General features: G+C 40.5%; 1 protein-coding gene across 1 annotated transcript; it reads left to right on the top strand.

Annotated features, from left to right (window-relative positions):
* Positions 1–1,673: 1,673 nt before the first annotated feature.
* LOC125528210 (uncharacterized) lies at positions 1,674–5,833 on the top strand. The gene is made up of 2 exons (XM_048692713.2): positions 1,674–5,041; positions 5,193–5,833. The coding sequence occupies exons 1-2, from the start codon at positions 2,527–2,529 to the stop codon at positions 5,543–5,545; spliced, it is 2,868 nt and encodes a 955-aa protein (XP_048548670.2). The 5' UTR covers positions 1,674–2,526; the 3' UTR covers positions 5,546–5,833.
* Positions 5,834–14,397: the final 8,564 nt, after the last annotated feature.

The following is a 14,397-nucleotide window of genomic DNA, read 5'->3' as shown; positions in this document are numbered from 1 at the left end:
TTCCTATTTCTTTTCCATGGCAACTTCCTAAATTTACCATCTTTTTCCAGTTTTTTTGACAAAACCCTTAAATTAGCCATGATGTGTAATTTATAAGAGCATAATGGCACACATCTGCATAAGCATCATCGTAATTTTATACAGAATTTTCATGTTCTTTGTAATTAACATCATGAAAACTTAGTGTCATGGTAATTCTTGCACACAACTTGTTCTCACTTAAGCATGGCAAAGTTAGTTTATGGATCGTGGCAAAAATGTTTTTTTTCTGGACTATAGCAAATTTAGTTTATGCATCATGCCAAAATTAGTTTACTGGATCATGGCCAATTTATTGCATTTTTACCATGGCAATCCTGTCTTTTTGCATCAGGGAAAAATTATTGTATATGACTTTGTCATTTTTTATTTCTGTAGACCTTGCCAAATAATCTCATATTTTTTGCCATCTAAATCTTATAAACATGTTTCTTTATTTTCCAAAAAAAATTCAATGATATTTTTAGTGCACATTTTCACCTTAATTTTAGTAATTAGACCATGGTAATTAGGTGATGACAATTTTATCACTATGGCAAATAAATTAAATATACCATGGAAATTTTAGTAATTAGATGATGGCAAAACACATGGGAAATGTTCACATGGCAATATTTTAAACTTGTCAAATGGCAATTTCAGAAAAAAAGTGAAAAAAATAACAAAGAACAACAATTTTCCTGTCAATAGTGGAACCATACTTCACATGGGCACATGAATATTTTGCCTATTCCCAAAGTATTAAAATTTGCTACTTATTTGGTAGAGATTATAGTTTATTGAATGGAAGACATTTTATTTTGTGTGCAATAATGATAGGGCCCCGAAAAATGTAGTCATGGCCCCGGCGGAGTGGCCCAACCCAACATTCCTTCCTCCTCTGCTCTCGACGACAGCGGGGACGGTGACGGCGCGGAGACGCCGGACGGCGGGCAAGGGCGAAGGCGTGTCGCCTTGGGGCTGCTGTGTTCCACTCCACGGCCGGCATGGCCGCCTCTCCTCCGTCGCTAGAGCTGGAAGCAAGCGTCGCAGGCTCAGGTCAGCTTCCACCAACCCGCCTGCCCGCCAGGTGCTTGCGTGTATGCCCACAAGTCACAAGATTCGTTCCGCCAACAAGTCAGCTTGCGAGCGCGAGAGGGATCTCACGCTCGCTCGCTTGCTTGAGTGGTTTGATTTGACATCCGGCCAGGTCCACTCGCTTTCGACTCCCGCCGGCAGCTACGGATGCCAACCTATCTACTACGATCTAGTTCTAGTGTGAATACTTTGGGCCACCTCTTAATTTCCTCTTGCTTGCTTCCATCAGCCCAGCAAGGCATGACGCAGCCTATTTGATGCTCCTGTGCTGTACCCACACTCGAATCAACCAATGCATCTATCTGTTACGGTTCCAATTCGGTGAGAGTATAATCAACGCCGCCAACTATAGGGAACAACCATCACCCGGGTGTGAATGCTATAGTGGTTTAGATCAAAATTATGTACGAATTAAGTATTGTGACATTTGCTCATCGCTCTATATGGTTTACATCATAGTTTTTTAGGAGCAGTATGGATTATGCATATCCTAAATTCTTCTTTTTTTTGTATGCGGATTCTATAAAAGTTCTCCAAATAGTAGGCATGTAATTCTGGGTTTTCTTAAAACATATACAATTTCCCGAAAGAATTTACAGTGAGATTACAAGGAATTAGCATCATGGATTATCAGTCATCCTCTTAAAAATTGAAATTTGGAAAAGTAGCAAGCGTCATAAAAACATATATATTTTTCGGTGATGAACGGAAAATCAATGTCTAGTCTATATATTGTACGTGGATACAGTTTGTTTTCGTTACATTAGTGGTTCAGAGTTCAGAGTAATAGAATTCCCACGTGTATCAACCATATATCACTCACTAGTCCGGCACAGCAGTGTAAAATCAAACCGAGAGAAGTCTATCTGCCCCGGTGACTTTTCAGCACGTACGGCACGGCAGTGTAAAATCAAACAGTGACAGGCCTATCTGCCCGGGTGACTTTTCAGCACAGCACAGCAGTGTAAAATCAAACGGAGAGAGGCCTATCTGCCCGGGTGACTTTTCAGCACGACTTGTCTGCCTCGATCGGGGTTTACCAGTCCAAAAATCTACTTCCCCAGCTCAAAATAGATAAATCTATTTTAAGTAGACACAGTTTGTTTCGTTCTGTTTCGATCGGGTTTTGCCAGATATTATTTTGGAAATCAAACTGTGGACGCAACCAGTCCCGTATGATTACCATTGCACGCAGCATACGACGATCGACGCACGGATGGAATCTCGTCATCGTCTTCCTCCTCGTCCGACTCCATGGGAATGCTAGTCCCTCTAGTCGTACGCGGAGCTGTCTCTCGCATCACCTCCGGGCCCCATGGTGAGAGGTATGCCAATATAGATGAACCTCTATAAGAAGAGACTTTCCATTGAGCTCCACCGGCACAAAACAAATAACCTACTCCAGCTGCCATGCGACTAGCCATGGAGACCTCCCCTCAACTAAAGCTTGTCTCGCTTGTTCTCCTACTAGCCTCGTTTTCCCATGCCATCGCAGCAGCACCCCCATCTCTCCTGGAAGAACAGGCTGGAGCCCTCCTTGCCTGGAAAGCCACCATACGTAGCCCCCCAGCCCAGCTGCAGTCCTGGGGAAGCAACACCACATGGCCATGCACCTGGTATGGCATCAAGTGCGGCAAGAACCAAGCGGGGCACCAGGAGGTCATGATCACCGAGATATCTCTGCGGGGGTTGCGGCTGAGAGCGGGGCTGGAGTCCCTCAACTTCACGGCATTGCGTACTCTCACGAGTATCCGACTCCCGTACAATCAGATAAGGGGCCCCTTTCCACCCACTTTAGCATCATCTTTGCCAAACCTGCGACACCTAATGCTTGCAGGAAATAAAATCTTTGGTGAAATACCAAGGCAAATTAAACACCTAGAGAGCCTAGTGGGGCTGAATTTGTCAAAGAACCACCTATCCGGTCCCATCCCTAGTGAACTAAGCTATCTAAAGAAGCTTGCCAAGTTAGATTTTTCCAACAACCACCTCACAGGCCCCATTCCAAAAAATCTATGGAATTGTACTCAACTCACTATCTTGTACCTATGGGATAACCAACTTTCCGGGAGCATCCCACAAGAACTAAGTTACCTAGTGAATCTAGAATTATTGGATCTTGGCACAAACAAACTCACAGGTTCCATCTCCAATACCTTTGGAAATTTGACCAAGCTCACTGCCTTATACCTCGATGGTAATTGGTTCTCCGGTCATGTTCCACGAGAAATCGGCACCTTAATGGATCTCAGATATCTACAATTTTATGATAACAATCTCTCTGGCCCCTTACCACCTGAATTGTGTGCTGGAGGTATGCTCAAGAGATTAATTGCATTTGACAACAATCTCAATGGACCTGTTCCATCAAGTTTGGTGAACTGTAGAAGCCTAGAAAGAGTCCGCCTTGAAAGGAATCAAATAGAAGGAGATATTTCTGAGATGGGGGTTTATCCAAATCTGGTCTACATGGATATGAGCTCAAATAATTTGTTTGGTCAGCTATCTTATCACTGGGGGGAATGTCATAATCTTATGATGCTACGCATCTCAAACAACAACCTTACCGGGGAAATACCCACAAGTATGGGGCAGCTATCTCAACTAGGGTGGCTTGATCTTTCATCAAACAAGCTTGAAGGAGAGCTTCCAAGTGCACTAGGCAATCTAAAAAAATTGTTCAACCTGAGCCTCGGGGACAATTTGCTCCATGGAAGCATTCCACTAGAAATTGGAGCACTATCCAATATAGAGTTGCTGGATTTGTCATCAAATAACCTAGATGGGTTGATACAAAATTCAATTGAGCATTGTTTGAAGCTTCGCCTTTTGAAGTTGAATCACAATAACTTCGGAGGAAACATCCCTCCTGAGCTAGGGTTATTACGTAGCTTACATGACCTATTGGATTTGAGTGATAATTCATTTACTGGGGCAATACCAAGCCAACTTAGTGATCTGATCATGCTAGATACTCTGAATCTTTCACACAATAAACTTAATGGGTCCATTCCGCCATCATTTCAGAGTATGGAAAGCTTGACATCCATTGATGTATCTTATAATGAACTGGAAGGTCTGGTCCCGGACAGTAAACTCTTCCAAGGAGCTCCAATGCAGCAATTCATGCATAATAAGATGCTATGTGGTGTGGTGAAAGGATTGCCCCCTTGTAGTAGTGCAAATCAGAGCAGAGGGGAAAGGAAAAGATACAAAATACTTGTATTAGCCATTGTTCCTGCTCTGCTATCTCTTGTTCTTGCTGTGATGACATTGATGTTCTGGCATGAAAGGAAGAAAACCAATGCAACTAACGACGATAAAGTAACAAAAGAAAAAGTCTTCTCTATCTGGGGTTTTGATGGGGCAAATGTGTTCATGCAAATTGTTGAAGCAACCAACAATTTTAGCGAGATGCATTGCATAGGAACCGGTGGGTATGGATCTGTCTACAAAGCTAGACTTCCAACATGCGAAATATTTGCAGTGAAGAGGATACACGTGATAGAAGATGAGCATTGTGAGAATGAGACAATGTTCAATCGTGAAATTGAGGCATTGGTGCAGATCCGTCATCGAAACATCGTAAAACTATTTGGGTATTGCTCCTCTAACCAAAGCAGGTTCCTTATCTATGAATATATGGAGCGAGGAGACTTGGCGAAAACACTAAAGGATAATGAAAGGGCAACTGAATTGGACTGGACAAGGCGGATACATATTGTGTTGGATGTGGTTCATGCTTTGGCATACATGCATCATGATTGTTCGTCACCAATAGTCCATAGAGATATAACAAGCAACAACATTTTGCTTGATTATGAATTTAGAGCTTGCATCTCTGACTTCGGTACGGCAAAAATTCTCGATCTTTATGGGTGGAATCTCACAAGGCTTGCGGGGACCAAAGGCTATCTTGCCCCAGGTAAATAAAAATAAAACCTTATCTAGTAGTTTTGTAGTTTTGGCAATACATATGTACGTAGATGTAAGGTTTGATGTAATCTAATAATTATGACGAACTTTTGAACCATTTAGTTGCAATATATGCACTAACTATTTTTTATTAATTTCAGAGCTAGCATATACAGAAAACGTGACGGAGAAATGTGATGTATACAGCTTTGGGGTGCTTGTTTTGGAGCTATTTATGGGATCCCATCCAGGAGATTTGCTCTCATCCCTCTCACTGGCCACCACGAACAATGAACTGTGCCTGCAGGATCTGCTGGACTCTAGGCTAGTGCTCCCAGATGCTGGAATCTCTAGAGATATACACCGCATGCTCACTGTCGCAGTCCGGTGCCTGGAACCGAGTCCATCACGCAGGCCAATCGCACGACATGTCGATGATGAGCTATCTACGATTAAAGCTTGCGAAGATCATGTCGATTATTTGCACGCTGGCATCACATTTCCTGCACTGTAGCTATGGCTATGGATGGTGAATTCATATCATGTGGTTTGTTCTCTGCTACCTACCTATTTGCTTAAAGTGTCGTTTTCTCTGTAACTGGTATATATGGAACTATTAAACCTGTAGTAAACCGCTTCGATTTGACTTTAACATTGTATGAAGAGGCAATTCACTCCTGCAAAACAACGCTGCAATGACGTGTCAGAATAAGCTCCGCCGACAGGTTTCGCGCCACCTGGCCAGTCCTCATCCGCCTGCCCGCTAGGCCGCCTGCCAGGTGCTTGTGTTTTTTCCCATGAGGTTCGTTCCACTGCGACCTAGCTAGCTCGACCAATTGCTCAACATCACCAATGTATGCTTCTGAACGTGCAGTACTGCTCACTGTAGAAAAAGAAAAAGAAAACATGTGGTAGCAGTGCTGATAAAGTTCAGGGCGAGATGTGTCTTCATTGCCGGTGTGCCTCTCTGGTGCTCATTCATGTTGGTGTCTTTCTTGCTACGGTGTCAGTGAGGGTGCCACCATGTTCTCTTTGATTCCCCCAAAGTGTTGTTGCTCGATCACAGAAACAGAGCTTCATTAATTTGAAGGATGCAAAGGTTGGCTGGAGATTTATTTTCTTTCTTTCTTTGCATCCAGAGAAATTTGTAACGAACTACTATATTATATATGAGTTGCATCAGGCGTAGCGTTTGCTGGCTCACTGGGTTGGGGTTGTATCTATATGTTGCTGACTCTCATCCTAGTGTGTGGCGGGGTTAGTGGCATCTCAGGAATGATTACAATGCCGCGTCAGTTAACTTGCTGCAGAGCCATGCTATGTACAATGCCCTGCTGAACATAAACCCGCCCTGCTCCTTTGCGCCAAGTGAGTCCGGTTCAGAAAGGCCATCATGGGCCAAGCCGTCAAGTTCAAATGTTGATGCCATGATGCAACAACGTGGCCATGTCCCATGATGCGCGACCACTGTAGCCATGTGCCGTATAAGCCAAAGGGACATACGCAAGAAGATGCAAGGGGTCTTTAGCATACCCTGGTTGCTCAGGAATCCCAGAAGGCACAGATCAAGCTGTTGTTGCAGGAGATATATATTCTGAAGATCTAAACATTCAGATCTGCTTTCATTTTCATTTTAACTGCATGAAGAGATGATGCTTATTGTCTAACTAGCAAGCAACTCCTCTGTGTAGGTCATAATGACAAACTAACAAGCAAGATTGTCATTTCCTTAAGCCCCAAAGACCACAAGATGCAACTGACAACCTTTAGTTACGAAAACTCGGCACTGCAAAGGTAACAAGGGAATTATGCATGTGTACCCTGAGTAGAGGGACGTTATGTATGATGTATAATCAGCTAATGGAATGACTGGTCGAATTTTGCAGGTGTTAACCGACGGACTTGAAAACGTTTCAGAATCGGCTACCAAGCTCGTTGGAGCTATGCTAAGGAAGAAGAAGCAAACGCATCGGCAAGGCTAGCAGAAGCTTAGCCTGCACTTAGAAATTGTTTTGATGAGTACATCCAGTGAGGCCTTATTCACCTTCATACCAAGGTTAGTATTTTCTTTATTCGGTATTAGTATATGACAAGTTATCTTGACCGTGGCCGACAGAACCGTGCCAGGTAGTACTTAGACGTCTCATTTGCTGCTGCTTTGAATGGCAGACAGATGTAACAGGGAGTGGAGCCATGGAGGGTACCTGCCTGTTGGCAAAATAAATGGTCAGATTCTTCTTCTCGGCAAAGGGATGCTGCTCGTACGGCTTGCTTGAAGTCGTGGCCTTCATTTCTTCATTTGTGTTCCGGAAATGTTATTCCGTTGGTCATCACCGAAGGCAGTGAAGTCCTCAGATATCATCATCACCCGAGACAGAGAGGAGAGGAGCACCATTTACTGCATTTCGCGCATCGAGCAGCTCAAGACGCTCTTCAAATGACGAACTTGTTCGCCGTCAGCTGCATGATCTTGTACCCCCAGACTTGGTAGCAGTATCTGTTTCTGTGAACATGGCCAAAGTGGTAACACTCGGACCTTTTGTGAACGGGGCATGGAATGGATACAGGGTACTAAAATAGATGATTCAACTATGTACTAACTTTTGTGAACAGTAGCACCATCCCGTTCTAGTTTTTCCATCAGGCCTTCGTTAAATTGTTACTCCCTCCGTTCCAAAATAGATGACCCAACTATGTACTAACTTTAGTACAAAGTTAGTACAAAGTTGGGTCATCTATTTTGGAACGGAGGGGGTATTAAACATGAGATGTTGCACAAACTGAAGTTCCTCTTTTGATGTGTACACATTCATAGAAAAGGAAAAGATGATTTATGTTCGCCACATCCTCTATATATTATTATTGTCATCATCTGATAAGACATTCCATCACAATCCATATTTATGCCTTGAGCTAGAGCGGTGCAGATGAACTGTTACTCTATTTGTCAGCTGTAACTAGTACTCCCTCTGTAAAGAAAGTAGTGATCTAAATGATCTTAAATTTCTTTACAGAGGGAGTAGTAGTAGCTAAGATAGCCTGAGGTATGTCGCGAAATCCTTCGCCGATCGCTCAACATCACGGCCAATGTGTGTTCTGAATCTGTAGTACTGCTCACTGACAAAATTCTGCAAGAATTACACTTGCTAGCTAACATGTTCTTTATCATGTTATCTTTGTTAAGTTATCTGACTTGAAAACATTTCATAGTCGCTGGCCTGCCTAGGATGATGATGGATTGACTTAAACTGCTGCTGGCCGGCACAAGCATGGCAAGTACACAAGCATCTCGTTTGCCGCAGTTCTGCCTGGCAGATGTGAACATGAAATGGTGCTCCTCTCATCCAATTCCGTGCGTGCACATGTGGCGCCTGCTTGCTTTAGCGCGCCAGATGTGCCAAAAAAAATTACTGTGTGATGAATGATGAATGATGAATGTGAGTTGTAGACTTGTAGTACACTTGGATTTGTATCAGACAGACCCAGAGTTGGCCTGGCTGGCTTCTTCTATTGCTGCTAGCCAAAAATCTCCAAGGACGGACCAGCGTGGCCTCTTTCTCCACCTACTGAGGTGTTAGGTGGCATCTCAGAGATGAAAGTGAAAGTGTCATGGACGCGAAGGGACTGCGGCGTCGGGCAACTTGTTACGGCGGATAGACATAGATAGATAGAGCTATGTAAATGTGCCGCTGAACATGGATGGGATGGGAGTCCTCTGCTCACCTTGATGTGCTCTGCGACAAATCCGGTTCAGAAAGTTCATGTTGATGCCGCGCGCTTTCAGTTGAGAGCGGCAGAGTGTGGGTGGCCACCATGGCGGCGTGGTGTATGCCTTTGCAAGAGAGTAGAGACGCACACATAGAAGCTCTGTCAGGCTTGTGTTCAGTTCTCTCAAGACTACTCCCTCCGTCCCATAATGTAAGATGCTTTTTGACACTACACACTAGTGTCAAAAAGCATCTTATATTATGGGACGGAGGGAGTACTTTTTATCTTTGATGATAGCTATTCGGCCAATATATGTGATCTCTGAAGAATATTCACTCAGCTACAACGAACCTCCCGGTAATATAAAGATGGTCGTATCTGGAGATGAAGAAGCTTTGCGTAGGGAGGCAGGCTATTCAGGTCAACAAGACATGGGGAAAATAGCGACAAAGTTTTTTTTTGCGGGGTTGCGCACGCAGAGATAGCAAAATCTTCCCTACTCAGGATGCTACCTTTTCACCGGTTCACGGAAGCTTCTAGAATCTTTTGGACGTTTTTTTATCTCATTTTTCTTTTCTGTGTTTCTTTTTGGTTTACTGGTTTTCTTTTAGGCTTTTTTCCGTGTTTTTTTTCTTGTTTTAATTCATGAGCATTTCAGAATTTTTGAACATTTGTAAATACTTTAGTATTTTTTCAAACTCGTGAACTTTTTAAAAAATCACGATAATTTTCAAAATCTTGAGCATTTCTTAAAATGTGTCAACATTTTAAATATTCATAACAATTTTCAAATTCATGAACATTTTTAAAAGTTTGTAAATATCTTTAAGTCAGTGAACTTTTCAAATCTACCAACCAACCGAAAATTGCTTTTCTGTATCTACTTTTTTAATTATTCATGCACATTTTCTGAATTCACGAGCAGAGCAAGCGGCGAGCTAGCGCTACTAGCCTGAGACACTAAAGGAGGCGCTAAATATGCATATAGTTTTCTTTCTTTTTTTCTCCTTTTGTTTTTCTTTATACTTTCCATTTTTGACAAAATTTGAAAAAAGTTGCCGGATTTGATTTTTTTTTGTTAATTGAAAAAAATATCAGGAAATATAATAAATGTTCAATAATTTCAAAGAACGTTCAAAAACTTAAAAAAATGTTCCTACAATTCAAAATAACGTTCATAAATTTATAAATATTTTAGCATTTCAAAAAACGTTATCGAAATAAATAAATGTATGTGGATTTAAAAAAATCATTAATTAAAAAAATGTTCCTGAATTCCAAAAATGTTTTTCCACTCACATTATGCTCCTGAATTTCAAAAGTGTTCTTCGAACTCAAAACATATTCCCAGAATTCAAAAAATATTCATGAATTCGAAAAAATATGCCTGGACTTTCCAAAATTCTTTCATCATTCAAAAAATGCGTGGATTTAAAAAAATGAAAAGGATAAACGTATAAACTGAAAGAAAATAGAAAACTGAAAATAAACCGGTAAAACCGAGAAAGAACAAACACACACAAAAACTGATCCGGGAGGTTGGTGAAAACAAACATAGAAAAGACAGGATAACATCATATGCCAGGCCCGAATAAAAGGAGAGGGATGAGCAACTGTTTTCGAGGTTCATATCGGGTGTTTTTCTTTATTTTTTCACAATTAAATATACTATGTCCACCAGATTATATTCATCTGCTTGTGTAGTGGTTTTGTTTATCTATAGCTGTGAAATTGATATGTATTCTTCAAAATGGGCCAGATATATTTCAGGTTTTGGGGGAGTTGGAGAAAGCCATGTTTATAAATACCAGTGCTCCAAGGCGAGAAATATGTCCCTATTTTGACAGGTAAATCGTAGTTTCCCCTTACCAACACATTTTTCTTCTAAATTTGCATATACACATAGAATTGTTGGTATAGTTTGTACAAACATAATGGGGATCATCAGAGTGATCATAGTTTTAAATAACCATGAATGAGTTAGTGGTTCACGATATGAAGATATGCTCTTTAAGACGATCAAGTGGTGGATGTTTTTGTAGAATTCAAGTAATCAATTTAAGGTTAGGAAATTAGCAATTCAATGTGTAACATAAATGATTAAGTTGGTCGTAAATGAAACTACGAAGTAGAAACTGAATTTCTGAACAACAATTTGAAAGGTTGCATTACCTATTTGGTGAGGACTTATGTGTAGACAATACTTTTTGTGTATGTCTCGCTTGTGTTGTTATTCTTCTTCTTTTTCTTCTCCTTTTTGTGTTTGTGTTGCTTATATTGATCTTCTTGTTCTTCTCGTAGTTCTTATCATGTGTACTGATGTATACTACACAAATTATTTTTGTAGACTCGTGTTAGGCCTCCAAGCACATGGTTTTGTAGGGCAGTAGCAATTTTTCCTCAAGTGGATGACCTAAGATTTATAAATCCATAGGAGACGTAGTATGAAGATGGTCTCTCAAACAACCCTGCAATCAAGTACAAGAAATCTCTTGTGTCCCCAACACACCTAATACAATGACAAATTGTATAGGTGCACTAGTTCGGCGAAGAGATGATGATACCAGTGTAGTATAGATAGTAGATATAGGTTTTTGTAATCTGAAAAAACCCAGCAAGGTAGCATGTAACAATAGCGAAAACAAATGGTATTGCAATGCTTAGAAACAAGGCCTAGGGTTCGTACTTTCACCAGTGCAATCTCTCAATAGTGCTAATATAACTGAATCATATAACAATCCCTCAACGTGTGACAAAGAATCACTCCAAAGTTCTTATCTAGCGGAGAACATAAGTTGAAATTGTTGTAGGGTACGAGACAACCTCAAAGTTATCCTTTCCGATCAATCTATTGAGCTATTCCTATAAGTGTCACAAACAACCCTAAAGTTCATACTAAAATAACACCATATGATACACATCAACCAACTCTAATGTCACCTAGATACTCCAATGTCACCACAAGTATCCGCGAGTTGATTATTCGATATGCATGAAACAACTTCAGATTCATAATATTCAATCTAATACAAAAATATTCAAAGAGTGCCCCAAGATTTTTACCGGAGAAAGTAGGACGAAAACATGCATCAACCCCTATGTATAGATTACCCCAATGTCACATCGGGTATCCGCGAGTTGAGTGCCAAAACATACATCAAGTGAATCAATAAAACACCCAGTTGTCACCACGGGTATCCACATGCAAGACATACATCAAGTGTTCTCAAATCCATAAAAGTATTCAACCCAATAATAGTGAAGCCTCAAAGGTAAAAAAGTAATTCATCACAACAAGATAGAGAGGGAGAAACACCATATGATCCAACTATATTAACAAAGCACGCGGTACATCAAGATCATACCAAATCAAGAACACGAGAGAGAGAGAGAGAGAGAGAGAGAGAGAGATCAAACACATAGCTACTAGTACATACCCTCAGCCCCGAGGGTGACTACTCCCTCCTCGTCATGGACACCACCGAGATGATGAAGATGGCCTCCGGTGATGATTTCCCCCTCCGGCATGGTGCCGAAACAGGGTCCCGAGTGAGTTTTCATGGATACAGAGGCTTGCGGCGGTGGAACTTCTCATCTAGGGTTCTTTTGGGGGGGGGTGGGTATTTATAGAATTTTTCTGTGTTGATTTCACGTCAGGGGGGGGGGGCACGAGGGAGCGACAAGCTCGGGGGGTGCGCCCTGGGGGGGGGGGCAGGCTTGTCATGCCCTCATGGCTCTTCTGGCCTTTTTTCGAAGCTTCAGGGGTCTCTTTTTGTCCATAAAAATCATTGTAAATTTTCAGTCCATCCTGAGAATTTTATTTCCGCACAAAAAAAAACAACATCACAGTAGTTCTACTGAAAACAACGTCAGTCGGGTTAGTTCTAATCAAATCATACCAAAACCATATAAAATTGTTGTAAACATGGCATAAAAACTTCATAAATCATAGATACATTAGAGTCATATCATGTACCTATTAGTACCATTATGTTTGATGTCGCGGTTGATCTAGAAAGCGCGACATATAGTTGATTATCTGAGAAAACCGGTTCAGGCAGGTATATATCAACCTTTGGTATTGTCTGGCTTTGTGATTTGTTTATTATTATCCTTGCAAAACTGAACTTGTCTGGAAACTATTTTCTTTAAAACTGATTTGGTTTATCTCTAGCTAGTTTTATTCTTCACTATAGGAAACTTGTTTTTCCACACCTTCGTTATCTGGAACAACTTTTGTAGCGACGTCAACACCCACATGGAGGTTGAGGTGTTTGATATTGTTAAATACATATTTTCTTGACCTAGTCGATTAGAATAAACCGACATGACATTTTGATACTAAATATTTTTACTTTGTGATATAGTTTTCACAAAATGCATTGTTTTTCAATTCATTACTGCACATACAATGTTAAATAATATATTACAATACCCGCAAAAAATATTACAAACATAACTAGAACAATCAACAGTGCCGTAAGACTTTGTTTCCTTTTAGTTTTAGTTTGGGACATTTAGGAAATTCTTTTCTTAAGATGGATCTCACTCCACCAAATTTATTTATGTTATTTATCTACTCAAAGTGAAGGTGTTATCCTACTCAACAAAATTAATTAGGTCATTAATGAATTGGAATGCATCTATCTTTATCCATACCACACCTAAATATTTACTGAACTTTCGAACTTGGTAGAGTCCTTTGTACTGTACAAAACTAGCAAATAACTTTGTAAATGTTTCTAAATTTACAAAGTCTGATATTTTTAGATTTAACAAAAAAGATAATTCAAGAATGTATGATGTGGCAACGATTATTTTGTCCTAGATCCCCCGTGTTTACCATTGGTTGTGGTGCTGCTTTCTTAGTTTGAGAACTTGCTATCAAATCATAACATTTAGAATTCAAGTGTCCCAAGGCTAAACTTTATACATTTGACTGTTATAGTAGGTCTGACAACAACTAGATGATCAAACTAACAATTGATGGTACTAGTGTTAACAACGATGACATGTCCATGATTTAATCACTGAGACAAAAAGTTATGGCCAGCAATGGTAACGGGATAGGTACGCCCAATGGTGACATAAAAAAGTTCAGTAATGAAACTTCTTGGACGCAGCTAATCTGCACCCGAGCTCATATTTGTATACTAAATTACTAACACAAGTGGTGATATGTAATTGGAGTTCTTAATGTAGCATATTAACCTGCTACTTATCTGTTCACATGCCCTCTAACCAAGTGTGTCATTTGCGAAATAGTTATATGAAAATTAATGTGTCACGAATGATAATAACTTCATAAGTTACAATGAAATTTGCATTTTTTGTATTCCCCTGAGATGTCTCAGTTCCATACTATGCGCACTCCATTGTTACTGACTTGCTAACTTATGTCCATTCTTATGAGAACTTTGTACGGTCTATGTAGTGAAATCTACTTATTGGAGCTTGTTGGTCCTATAGTAAGGCTTCTTACCTTCAAATTAGCATTTGAAATTGGTGTTGTACATAAGGCTTGTTACCTTCAAATTAGCATTTGACATTGTATTGTTGCTGTATATTGATACAAGTGATGATGCATAGAAATAATTATATAGAAATATTTAACTGAGTGCTTAACGCAATATTACTGTCTCGCTACTTGCATGTACA

The sequence above is a fragment of the Triticum urartu genome, chromosome 2A (assembly GCF_056163025.1).
Source record: "Triticum urartu cultivar PI428250 chromosome 2A, HENAU_Tu73, whole genome shotgun sequence".
Taxonomy (NCBI): domain Eukaryota; kingdom Viridiplantae; phylum Streptophyta; class Magnoliopsida; order Poales; family Poaceae; genus Triticum; species Triticum urartu.
The sequence above is the reverse complement of the archived record's forward strand: the minus strand, read 5'-3'. Positions and strand labels throughout refer to the sequence as shown.